This window comes from Triticum aestivum, chromosome 2B, assembly GCF_018294505.1.
Source record: "Triticum aestivum cultivar Chinese Spring chromosome 2B, IWGSC CS RefSeq v2.1, whole genome shotgun sequence".
Taxonomy (NCBI): Eukaryota; Viridiplantae; Streptophyta; class Magnoliopsida; order Poales; family Poaceae; genus Triticum; species Triticum aestivum.
In genome coordinates, this window is record NC_057798.1 from 642,045,543 (window position 1) to 642,057,767 (window position 12,225).

Below are 12,225 nucleotides of genomic sequence, written 5' to 3' on the forward strand. Positions count from 1 at the left end.
AAGATGATGATGGCCCGAAGCCGCTTTGCATTTCCTGGTTGTAGCAAATAGGCGTTGAAGAGATGGGTGAAGCCAAGTGCTATGGGCCTCTGTTCGGTAGCTCAACTGGTATACTTAGGCCCTGCTTCGGATCAGATTTTTCATGGGTTGGCCAATCTTGATCGCTAGTGGAATGCCCAACGGCTCACGAGGCATGGGCTACCCCACCTAGATGCGTGCGCGCTATGCGATCAAGCGAATCGTATACTGATGTGGCCTTTGAAAAAAGAGAGGATCCATGATGGTGTTGGCCTTTGTCCTGCTTGCCTCACAACTGGTTGATGCTCACATGTTGGAGATCCATGAGCAAAAAGAAAAAAAAAACAAATACACATTTTTTTTGGGTGCCCAAACGGACCCTGGCCCTGGATGGCTGGATCGAAAATAATTTTGGCCAGCCATTGAAAAGCTCCATGCTACATTGACCTGCCTAAATGTGGAATCTTTGATGGCCGTTGTGGTCCAACCGGCTGCACGATTCTCACTAATGCGGATCATACCACCGTCGAAAATTTGGATTGGCAAGACGAGTCAATGTTTCAAGTGATATTGACTTACACAGATTATTATGGACTTCTGTCCGCTTGTGTGTACTCCTGTGCCGCACAACATTCGAGCGTGCACTGGTTGGAGATGGACATCACGGACTTCTACACCCTCAACATAAGTGTCACCCTATTATTTTGGCAATAAAACCATTTAGACCTCTTTGATATAAATTGGTAAATGTTTTTCTATTTTTCACAAATCTATCAATAGGTGAATTCAAGTAGGAAGTCCAACCACTGTTGGAACTATCTCCACCGTTTGAACTACCACCACCCCATATAAAATGGTGGATTATACCATGATCGCCGTGCTTAGGTGCACTAGTTTTCACATTTGAATTTGTTCCATCATTAGTGGAACTAGAACCATCATTAGGGTTAGGGGAAGTCCATTCGTTGGGTGACCCCTTGCTCTCACGTTCGAGTGTTTGCTCGTCGTTTAGGCCGGTGAGTGACATTTTTTTTAGGGAAAAGAGTAAAACAATTACAGTTTACTCTTGGCATGACAAGGCATCAGCCATCATCACGTCCATCAGATCATCAGGGACTTGCGCCACCATCTGCATATTCTCGCCATTCCTAGCACGCGCTGCCAGCCCGTGAGCTAGTTTGTTCCTGATTCGCTTAGAATGGGCAATCTGAACAGCCTGAAACTTCAGGAACTCCATCTTAATATCACATAACGCAGGGAACCAGGCTGACCTGCATATAGAGCCAGGTTGCAGCTCACATGCGAGGACGGAGCAGTCAGTTTTAGCAATCAGAGGCCCCCTGTAGATAACAGACAGAGCCCGCTGACCCGCCAAAAGAGCTAGAGCTTCTGCTTCCTCAACGCCGGAACAGCAATCGGTCCTCTTAGACAGTGAAAATATAATAGCACCCTTATGATCCCGAGCGACCGCCCCAACATAGGAATTGCTACTGCTAGATAAGAAGGACGCATCCGAATTCAGCTTAACTGTACCAGCCGGAGGAGCAGTCCAGAGGACAGAATCTGCGACGACGGTCGCGCCCGAACCAGGTAGAACAAGAGAATGTCCTTCGCCGGCCAAAATTTGGGGCGTTTGCCGGCAGACTCCTTTGCCATTCATAGTGTCAGAAGTGGTACTGCAGCTGATCAACTCGATTTCAAGCTGCTGAAGGAACAGAACAGAGCGGCCAATGAACTCCTTTCCTTCGTTATGAACGCAATCATCTCTAAGAAACCAGCACCGCCAGAGAAGTAAAAGGACTTTCGACCTAGTCTCAGAATTGCAAGGGAGAAGAAGGTTTTGCAACCAATCCACACCGGTGTACCCAAAGAGTTTTTCACTTGGCAGGTCCCTGATCCCTCTCATTTCATTTCTCAGAGCCTTACTCTTAGTGCATGAAACGATGGCATGGAATTCATCCTCTTCATCATTACCACAGATGTTACAAGTGCTATGAACTTCAAGTGTGCGTTTCCACTTGTTCTTCTTCGTAGGCAAGGTATTAGTGGCCACCCTCCACCCAAAGATCTTAATTTTCTCTAGCACCTTTGCTTTCCAAATAATGACCCAAATGCTTCGGTCGTTGGCATTGTTTGTAGAGCTGGATGCCGACAGGCAGGCTTCATACTTGATGGAATAAGCCAGTCTGTATGCGCTGCGAACCGTAAAGTTTCCAGATTTTTCATAGTGCCAAGCTAGAGTGTCCTCAGCATCAGAAGCTGGTAACTTAATACTACATATAGCGTCAGCATCAAAAGGGTAGAACACCTGATGGATCAGTTCCTTGTTCCAGCCACTACCATCTGGTTGCATTAATTGGTTAACCCACCGAAGTCTGGAGCGACGGATGAAGGTAGCTGGTTTGAGACCCTCGTCCCGTAGGATCCAGTTGTCTCGTTGGATGTTCACTTTCCTGCCGTTACCAATCCTCCAAACAAGGCCTGCTTTGAGAAGATCCAGACCATGCTCAATGCCCCGCCAGACAGGAGATGCGTCTGAAGCAAACATCGTATCTACCAAATCACCGTGCGGATAGTACTTAGATTTCAAAACTCTCGCGCACAGTGAATCAGGTCTATGAATCAGTCTCCAAGCTTGTTTAGCAAGAAGGGCTTGGTTGAACAGAGACATATCTTTGAACCCAATGCCCCCACCTCTTTTTGGTCTTATCATACTTTCCCATGGCATCCAGTGCACTTTCCGATGACCATTCTCATCCCCCCACCAAAAATCCCAAATCAGTTTTTCGTATTTGTCGCAGAAGCTTTGGGTCATTTTGAACACTCCCATACAGTAGGTAGAGAGGGCCTGCATGACAGATTTAACTAAGACCTGTTTTGCCGCAAGGGACATAAACCTCTCAGACCAAACTGAACGTCTCTTAACAAACCTTTCCATAATCGGTTGGAACACAGCCTCCTTCATTCTCCCTTCTGGAGTGGGCAGACCAAGGTATTTGCTATCAAAGGTGTGTGAATTTATCTCTAGCTCAGATTTAATATTCTGTTGGGTCACAGCCGGGCACATTTCGCTAAAAAGAAAGGAGCATTTGCTGTTGCTGAGCAGTTGTCCCGACCCCTTCTGAAACTCATCGAGGATATGCCTCATATTAACCGCCTCCTCTCTACATGCCTTGAAAAAGAGGAGGCTGTCGTCGACGAACAGGAGGTTGGAGATTCCAGGGCTTCCCCTAGCAATCTTCAGAGGGGTAATTCTTCCTTGTCGAATCTCTTCATTCAGAAGGCTAGTAAGGCCCTCCGCCACGAAAAGGAACAGGTACAGGCTCAACGGATCTCCCTGCCGGAGACCTCTCGTCGGAAGAAACATCTCGAGCAGTTCCCCATTGTATTTAACAGAATACCTCACGGACTTCACACAAGTCATCACCCAACAGACCCATCTGTGGTCAAAACCGAGCTTCAGCAAAGTCTTTTCCATGAATCCCCAGTCTACCCTATCATAAGCTTTTGCCAAATCCAATTTGAGGGTGCAATGCGTATTGGCAGGATTTTTGCTGTGATGGATTTTGTGAAAACATTCAAAGGCAATAGTGGCGTTGTCTGTTATCAAACGCCCTGTGATAAAAGCACTTTGAGTCTCTGAGACAATCTTGTCCAAAAAAGGCCGCAAGCGATTGACCATGCACTTTGATATTACCTTGTATATCACATTACATAGGCTTATGGGCCTGAAGTCCTTAAGGTACTCGGGGTTATTGCTTTTTGGGATAAGCACTATGACAGTATTGTTGATACCCTCCGGAATGACCCCCTCCTTGAAGAACTTCAGGACCGCACTCACCACGTCTATCTTGACCGTGCTCCAATTTCTTTGGAAGAATCTGGCTGGGAAACCATCGGGACCAGGAGCTTTCAGAGGACCTATTTGAAATAGCGCGTCACTGACCTCCTTCTCAGAAAACTCCTTTAACAAGGACTGGTTCATTTCATCCGTAACTCTTACATTCAGGCCGTCCACAATGACACTGGGATCGACTCCTTCTTCTTTGGTATATAGCTGTTTGAAAAATCTAGTCGCCATCTCCTGCAGTTTGGCACGCTCTTCCACCCAATTCCCATTCTCATCCTTTAATTTGCTGATTGTGTTTTTCTTACGTCTCCACGTAGCCTTACGCTGAAAATACTTGGTATTTTTGTCCCCCTCCTGCAGCCATAAAGCTCTTGAACGTTGCCTCCACATCATCTCTTCCCGGTGGAGCATTTCGTCCAGATTCTTGCAAACAGATTTAATCTCCCTGTCCCTAGCAACTGAAGCTGGAAGCATCCACAACTTATCCAACTGATTCCTCAACATGGCAGTTTGCTTTACAATGGAGCCGAAATTCTTTTTGGCCCAAGAATTTAAAGACTGTTGCAACTTCGACAGTTTTTTACCAAATTCGCAGAGATCACCAGCAGTCCCCTTGTCCTCCCAAGAGTTCACTATTGCATCTGTTAGTGATTCCATCCTCTCCCACATGTACTCATAACGGAACCCTTTCTTTATTGGTCTCCGCTCTTTCCTCTGACCAAACCTGAGAAGCAAAGGGAGGTGGTCAGATCTGGAAGTACAAATGTGCTCAATAGAAGCTCTCGGAAACATAGAGCTCCATCTATGATCAGCCACTCCACGGTCTAATCTTGCTTTCACATTATCCACTCCTTTCTGCTTGTTATCATAGGTCCATTTGGGACCTTTAAAACCGAGATCTATCAAGCTGCAATCAGCAAGAACTTCTCTGAAGTTGGCCATGTTCCTTTCACTTCTGGTGGTTTTTGAGAAGTGCTCATGTTGCCATGATGTTTCATTGAAGTCACCGATCATGAGCCAAGGCTTGTCTGCCAAAGGTTTGATCCTCCTTAGGAGATCCCACATATGGTGTCTCTCGCTAGCCTTAGGTTCTCCATAGATAAAAGTACCCCTCCATTGCTGAGCATGGGGATTGAGTCGGATCAACACATCAATGTAACGCGGGCCAACAGCGAGTTTCTTTATTTCAACTTGCTCATCATAGAAGAGAGCTATACCTGCACCTTTTCCATTCCCAAAATGGGAGATGCAGTGCTTGAGACCTAGTCTCGAACGCAATTTATTTACATAATTCTCGCACTTTCTAGTTTCCGAGATAAAAACTAGAGATGGACGGTACGTGCGCACTAAGCACACAAGCTCTTGAACTGTCCGGGGCTGCCCGAGGCCCCGGGAGTTCCAACTTATGACCGTCATGGCACCTGGTGGGTGCTAGCCATCGCACCCACCAGTGGACCAGGAGCCCCAAGCCCGGTTGCTTCCTGTCCTCCATCTATGCCGATATTACTCTTTCCATTTGGAACCTCCATCGCTCTCTTCTTCTTGTACTGGTCAGGTTCAGCTCCACCTTTAGTACATGCACCATTTGAATCACTTTGAACCCGTGCATCTCTCTTGCCCAGAACTGAAGCTGAAACGACCGTGCCCTTACCGCTCCTCTTCGGAGATGTTCTCCTGCCATTTGTACCCTCTTTCTTCTCAGAGTTTGTCTCTGTACTTACGCCCCGCACCTTGCCAGATCTCTCAACGGCATCCTCTATATTCTGCAACGGCTGCACACACCCTGTAATGGGGGCTTCCCCTTTAGAACTATTCTTCTTATCAACCGCACCCTCCTCACCAGTGAAGTCCAGGGTCTCTGGGTCCTGAGTGATCTGGGCCGGCGAAGCCTCATCGACGGCCGAGGCGGCAGCGCCAACGAAGGATGGCGTGGGTCCAAGACCCGGAGGGAAGTTAGGTTCTTCTAGATCCTCTGGTTGAAACTCCACCAACACGGGTGTATTGAGGCCCATTGGTGGCACGAGCTCGACAGAGGACAAGGCGTAGGAGTTGTCCACCGTCTTCAGGTTGAAGGAGGCAGTGGTGCGAGTCATATTCAAAGCCAACGCCTTAGTGGCGTCGACTTTCTCAGTCGTCAGGTTCACCATGTCCTGAATTTCCTGCTGATTTGTGTCAGTTTCCATCCCGTCACCCACCGAGAGGCTAGCAACAACCTGCCGCATTTGTTCCACTGCGGTCAGCACAGAATTTTCATGGCACGCAGGCTTGGGAGCATGCCACAAGGGTGGAGACACATGGGGCCCCTTTTTTTGCCCCATCTATTCTGGCAGGAACCAAGCACGGGGGTCGTCGAAATGGACTGGGAGTACACCTAGTTCCTTGTTGTACCTCAACTTCTTCTCTTCATTAGGAATATCACACCTCGCTTCCATATGTCCTATGAATCCACAGAACAAGCAAAAGTTTGGCAGTCTTTCATACCTCAGGTATACTGTAACTTCTTCCTCAGATATCTCATCAGCCAGCGTAATCTCCTTTTACAGCGCCAAGAACAAGGGCAGTTGTACCCTCACTCTGAGGAACTTGTCGCAGATGTTGCCCCTGGCATGCTGATCGATCATCACCACTTGCCCGACATGGTCCCCCAGGTTGCTGGCAAGTTCCTTGGTGAGGAGGTAGAAGGGGATTCCCCTGAACTGAACCCACACCGGAATATGGGAGAAAGTTGCCAAAGCCGGATCAACCTCTTTCTCCAGGCCCGACCAGGAACGCATCGCCCTTGTACTGCCATGGACCACCCTTGATGACGTGTTGCCGGTCACCATCCTCCGAGAACTCGAGGACGAATTTGCGCCCTTCATCTGTAGCCAGCTCATGATCACCCAGTTCGCCACGAATCTTCCAAACCTTCTTCATGTGGTCGATCAGTTGCCTGGAGTTCACCAATAGAACGGACAGGAACAGCCCGACCGCCAGGAAACGCGTCTGCACCGCATTTTGAGCCCCGGACATGTTGACGATGAGAGTCTTCTTCTCAGGCCCCGAACAAGCCTTGGCAACCTCCTTCCCTGGCCGCTGAGAGGTGGAGAAGAAGATGCCCGAGTTCCCAGCTGAAGGAACAGCCGCCAGCTCCCTGGCAGCACCAGGACCAGTCGCCTCCTGGAAGCTCTTCTTCGCCTCCATCGTTGCACTCAGGCAAAAACCCAAACACCTTGTGAGCACGGGAAGAGACCGATACTGGATGTGCGGAGCTTGGGATGGATTCTGCAGTAGAAGGCTCCCTCTAAATAGAAATTCCTCCAAGACCTTGTTAATACCTGCTTTATTCTCTGATTTACTCCTTGTAAATGATGGCGTTTCCTTCTCCTCGGGACGAAACGACACCCGTGAATCGTCATGTTCTTCATGTCCCTTAATGGACGAATTAGTACCTGGCTCCGTTGATTGTGAATGTCCTGGGTCCGGCAGCTCCTTCCACTCATCATTAGAGAGACGGCCTATACGGGATTTGGCATCGGACCTCTCCAATTGAACTCTCAAGGATGCGACGCGGAGCTTCAGGTTTTTGATGGCACTTGTGGTGAAACGGAGGTGGTCTTTTATACTGGCTAAAGATTGTTGGGTAGGATTGTAGAGGAGGAACTCGGGATTGGATTTCGTGGGGCTTCGGGTTTCAGGGATTATCCATCGGCGATTCTCAAAGGAGGAGGGGAAATCGCCTCTGGTGGGTTTCGGGAGAGGAACAGTTGCGGGAGTCATGATAGGCGAGTAACTACTTTTGGTGGGTGAGTGACATTTTTGCTCATTGCAGTCGCCTCCGGGGTTAAGACACGAGGGTGTGTCATGCCCACCTCCCGTGCCATGTATCTTCAGAGAAGGAAGGCTTTCACTTGTTAATATACGAGATCATGCTGTGCTAGAGATTTAAACCAAGCAAGATCAAAACAACAATGATAATGACAGTGAGTATGAGGGAGAATGGCTACAGTCTGGAGTTTGAACTGACAAATTTGGGGAGTGAGCGAGTTTTTTAGGTAAGATGGTAGGTGCTTTGCCTTTTCATTATAGATTGGGAAGGTACATGGGAGGGCGAAAGTGCCCAGAGAAAGAAGAAAACGAAAGGAATATCCAATTGCCCATATTGTCCGAGGTGATCGTCGCGTGGGAGAAAATCCTTGTGTTCCTTTCGCTCCAGATGTGCGAGGCGAAGTATGTCACTACTGCCGCGTTGTCCTTTTAAGAGGCATCAATTGTGGACCACCAGGAAGTCAATGAAGCTGCCGCTCTCAGCCTGGGCCTAAGCACACACAATACTGGATGGCTAGAGCCAAGCCGCGCCCAAAGATCACAGTAAAAGGGCACTGGGCAGTGAGGTGGACCGCTGACTCCATTGTGACGTTGCAAAGGGAGCACTTATCTTCGTGTGGCCAGCCTCTTGATCTCAGTCTAGCGACCAACATGGTCCTTTTTGTAGAGAGAAGAGGTGATTTACTTGAGAATGGTGGTCCCTTCTTCACTGTGAACCTAAATAGTAAGGAGGGCTACATTTGGGGCGCTTGGGCTCCGCCGAAGATGAAATTCTTTGCTTGGCTTGCAACCCGTAATAGGATTTGGACGGCTGACAGACTCGCCAGGAGGGGTTGGCAAAATTATGGACTGTGTCCGCTTTGCCAACGTGTGCAAGAAAATGGAGCCCTTAGGATTTGGAACCTCATCAAAAATTGGCTTGGTCTCCATATGATTGACATGTCAACTTGGGACAATTTGCACTCTCTCTCGCTTTGGTGGAGAAACATGTCTGGAAGCAACATCCCCAATAGAAAAGGCCATGGCATCCCTCACTATGCTAGTTGGGTGGACCATTTGAAATGAGAGAAACGCTCGTATATTCAGGCACAAGTCAACACCTGCGCCGGTCATCTTCGACACCATCAAAAGAGAAGCTAGACTTTGGGTTACTGCGGGTGCACACAAATTGGGTAGCATAATGCCGGGAGAGTAATGGACCTCATATAATATGTGTGGTGTAACAAACAAACTCTATTCTTCTTCTTAATTAATAGATGAGGCAAAGCTTATGCCTCCGTTTTGAAAAAAAAAAGTAAGGAGAAGGCACATATTAATCTCAGAGGGCAAGGAAACTCACCATGCTAGGAGCATTAGATGGTGGTTTTTAGCAGAGCATTGCACTAGCAATTTCTACAGTGAAATTGGAATGGTAGTATCTGTCCAGAAAAACCCCGGTGCTCTACGAGATGAGGCAAGTGTAGATTAATTCACGTGTGCATGCTCATGGAAATATTATTCAAGTGGGTAACCCTTGGTTCATTCCTCAAAAAATAAATATAAATGGGAGCATTATGTTAGCTAGTTTTTCGAGGGGCCTATTAAGATAATTTGTTCAGTAAGACATGCGCGCTATTTCTTTTTGGCTATTGTTATTGATGCAATTGCTTGAGAAAAATGTCATATTTTGTTCCCTTATATGTTGCCAAACTGTAAGTTTGACCCTCTAATGCATTCTGAATATTTCTGGTCTTTCAAGTGCAAGATGACTCGATGTTGTGAACACGTGGTAGCTCAACCAATAAAAATATAGAAAACATCAAGGAAACCAAAACAAAATTGAGTAAACAAATAATATTCAAGAAAAATACAAGTAAATAATATTTACATTTTAAGACCAAACAGCTTCCACAAATATTTGGACTATGGGTTTACATAGATTCAAAGGTTTCTTTTTTACTTTTCTTCCCCATCGTTTACTACTATTAGATTTTCAATAACACTTTCATAATGCTCCAGGTTTTTCAAATTTTCATGTCATTTTCCTTTTTTCCCTATTTTTCTTCAATATTTCAAATTTGGCCTGAGCGTGTCTGTTTCTCCCGGCCGCGACAAGTTAGGTCGCACAGGCTCTTGCCACAGGGGCACTTGTCTCCATGACTGACAACAACTTCTTCTGCGGATCTTTTCCGATGACGGCGACGGAGTTCCTCAAGCTCACACTTGAGGTTGTCGACTTGTTGTTGGAGTGAATCAACCGTGTCCTGGTATTTGTTTATGAGTTCGTTTGCCTTCTCAGGAAACTTCTTGTCCAACCATTTGGTGAATTTGCAGTCTTCTTTAGGATTCTGATAAGTAATAAGAATATCATTGTGGATCGAAGCATAAATCATTCAGAGACGAGGTACGCCCTGATAAAAATTCAGTCATGAAAACTCACAGCGAAGAAGGGGCAGCGGTAGAACCTTCGCCCCGGGTCATGTCGGTCCCATGAAGTTTCAATGGTGCATGGTTTATCGTGCTTGCAAGCCGGCCAACCACCGTCGTCAGAGTCATCTGTTATGGCGGTATCTTCGTCAATAACTGTTGTGATATTGCTGTCAGTCGCATTGGAGGCAGAGCTTGTCTTCTTGACAGTCCATTTGGCGAAGAGCTTGAAGGAGCGGACATGGCGGCATGCCACCTTGAAAAATGCCCTCCATGATTCCTCGCCTACTATGTCAATCAGCACATTGTATGGAGGAGCGGAAGGATCGGTCCTCACATACAGGATGTGCTGCAAAGTGAGTTCATGTGTTGCTTCGTTCAACTGAAAATTCTTCAGGATCGCGCGCCGCACTTGTTCGAACGATTTGTTCTTCAGCTCCGCCACCTGCTTGACCACAAACGGGCAATCGGGACTCACTTGCGCCCCGTCAGGTCCATTCCAAATCTTCCCTTCTGCGCGAAATAGCAGATATTCGTCTGGGAATGACATCCTGTAGAAAACAAATATTAAGCTGTTGTACATGTTTCTTGACAATTCTCATTCATAAAGCTAGCAAGTTCTACATTTTTTTCCTCTCAATTTTATCTCCGGCATGCTTTCCTCATGACATGAACCAACAATTCAAAAGACATTTTACCTACATGAATACAATGACTTCACGGAGAAAGAAAAGCATACTAACTTACAAAGTCCATGAGTTCTACTCTCCAAGATTTTTGTTCTCTCTGCCCTTCTCCTCTTACGATCGGAGAGAAACTTACCTCGCAGATGAAGCGAAGCCCCGTCCACTACCCCTCTCCTGCTTCGTCCCCACCTCCAACTCTAGCCACAACTTGCTTCTCTTTTTTTGGCGTAGGTGACCCGCGAAAGGTGCCACCACACGCCCACACCACCAGTTTCCCCGGGACATTCGTGAGTGTTAAGGGTGATGATGCGTTCAGATTTCAGTCATGCCGCGGGGGTGTCGTTGTGGCCAGTGTATAATGCTACTCTGTCTCTGCAGAACGAACCAGAGCAGAAATGAACAAGGCGATGCAGCCATGGCCCTCGGGTCGTTCGTAAGTGTACGTAGATTTGTGAAGATGGTAGGCGCCTGGGCCTCGGGCGCGTACGTGGTGCTCAGTTAAATTCTTGGACTTGCACGCAGATCACATAGGCATATACGAATCAACCTATGGTTGGATAGTTAGAAGGACAATGATATTTTTAACCCACCAAAATTTAAGTCTTGGTGCTCGCATTTATCCTAAATTATTTCAGGAAATTCTGGCAATGCACGTTCAGTGGGTAATATCTCGAAGATGCTCATATGGTTATGGTGTACGTGCGTGTGTTCATAGAAATGAGTGTACACGCATGTATATAAGCGCTTGTGTTTGTATTGATGTTAAAAAAGACATACGCATACCCAGTTACCGCCGCCCGTCCATGCTAGTTGGCATCTTCTCCCAGATCATTTGGATTGATCCCAGCAGAGTTAAGCCTCCGAAGAGAAAACCTCGCTGCCCTCCGCGATACCACACTGCCTTTCGGAAACCATGATTCCAGTCTACATTTCAAGTGCTAGAGCATAAACCCGCGTCATATGCTCGGGCGAGTCGGCCGGTCACTTCCAAGTCACGATTTTTTGATTCAGACGGGCCTATCAAACGGCCCTCAGACATTAGGGCTAACCGGCACCCCTCATATCCAGCCCAAATATGGGACGGATATGAGGTGTCCGGGCATGCCCGCCACGTAGGCCTGACGGCGTGGCCCCTCACGCAAACGCCCAGAAACCCAGCGGTCCGACGGGCGCCCCGTCCGTCGCCGCGGTGCGGACGCCGCGTGACACCGCTCTAACTCGCCGCCCAAGACGAAATCTGGCTACTTAATCCGTCTGGCGTCCCGCAACCCTAACCCATCCCCCTCCCCCCTCTCTGCGCCGCCAGTCCGAGCCCATTCACCTCCTCCGTCTCCCGCTCAGGAGCTCTGCCCACGCGCCGGCACTCCGCCATGGTCCGGAGCAAGATCACCTACTATGCCATGCTGACGCCGGAGCGCCGCTACGAGATCCAGCAGCAGATCCAGGCGAGGGAGGTGT

General features: G+C 47.9%; 1 protein-coding gene across 3 annotated transcripts; it reads right to left on the reverse strand.

Moving 5' to 3' along the window:
• Window positions 1–9,517: 9,517 nt before the first annotated feature.
• LOC123041868 (uncharacterized) lies at window positions 9,518–11,010 on the reverse strand. Of its 3 annotated transcripts, none has more exons than XM_044464421.1 (3): window positions 10,904–11,010; window positions 10,095–10,632; window positions 9,518–10,002 (listed from the first exon to the last, which is right to left on the reverse strand). In XM_044464421.1, exons 2-3 carry the CDS (start codon window positions 10,629–10,631, stop codon window positions 9,727–9,729), a joined length of 813 nt encoding a protein of 270 aa, XP_044320356.1. In that variant the 5' UTR covers window position 10,632; window positions 10,904–11,010; the 3' UTR covers window positions 9,518–9,726. The 3 variants fall into 3 exon arrangements, with proteins under 3 accessions (XP_044320356.1, XP_044320355.1, XP_044320354.1); XM_044464420.1 differs by having other exon boundaries at window positions 10,829–10,921; XM_044464419.1 differs by having other exon boundaries at window positions 10,095–10,923.
• Between the last annotated feature and the right edge of the window lie 1,215 nt (window positions 11,011–12,225).

What these genes read in the sequence shown, in the direction of transcription:
- LOC123041868 (XM_044464419.1), bottom strand. Translation starts at nt 10,664, where the DNA reads ATGTACAACAGCTTAATATTTGTTTTCTACAGGATGTCATTCCCAGAC. An exon ending in ACCGCTGCCCCTTCTTCGCT is followed by an intron (nt 10,003 to 10,094) that starts GTGAGTTTTCAT and finishes ATTACTTATCAG; the next exon opens with AATCCTAAAGAAGACTGCAA.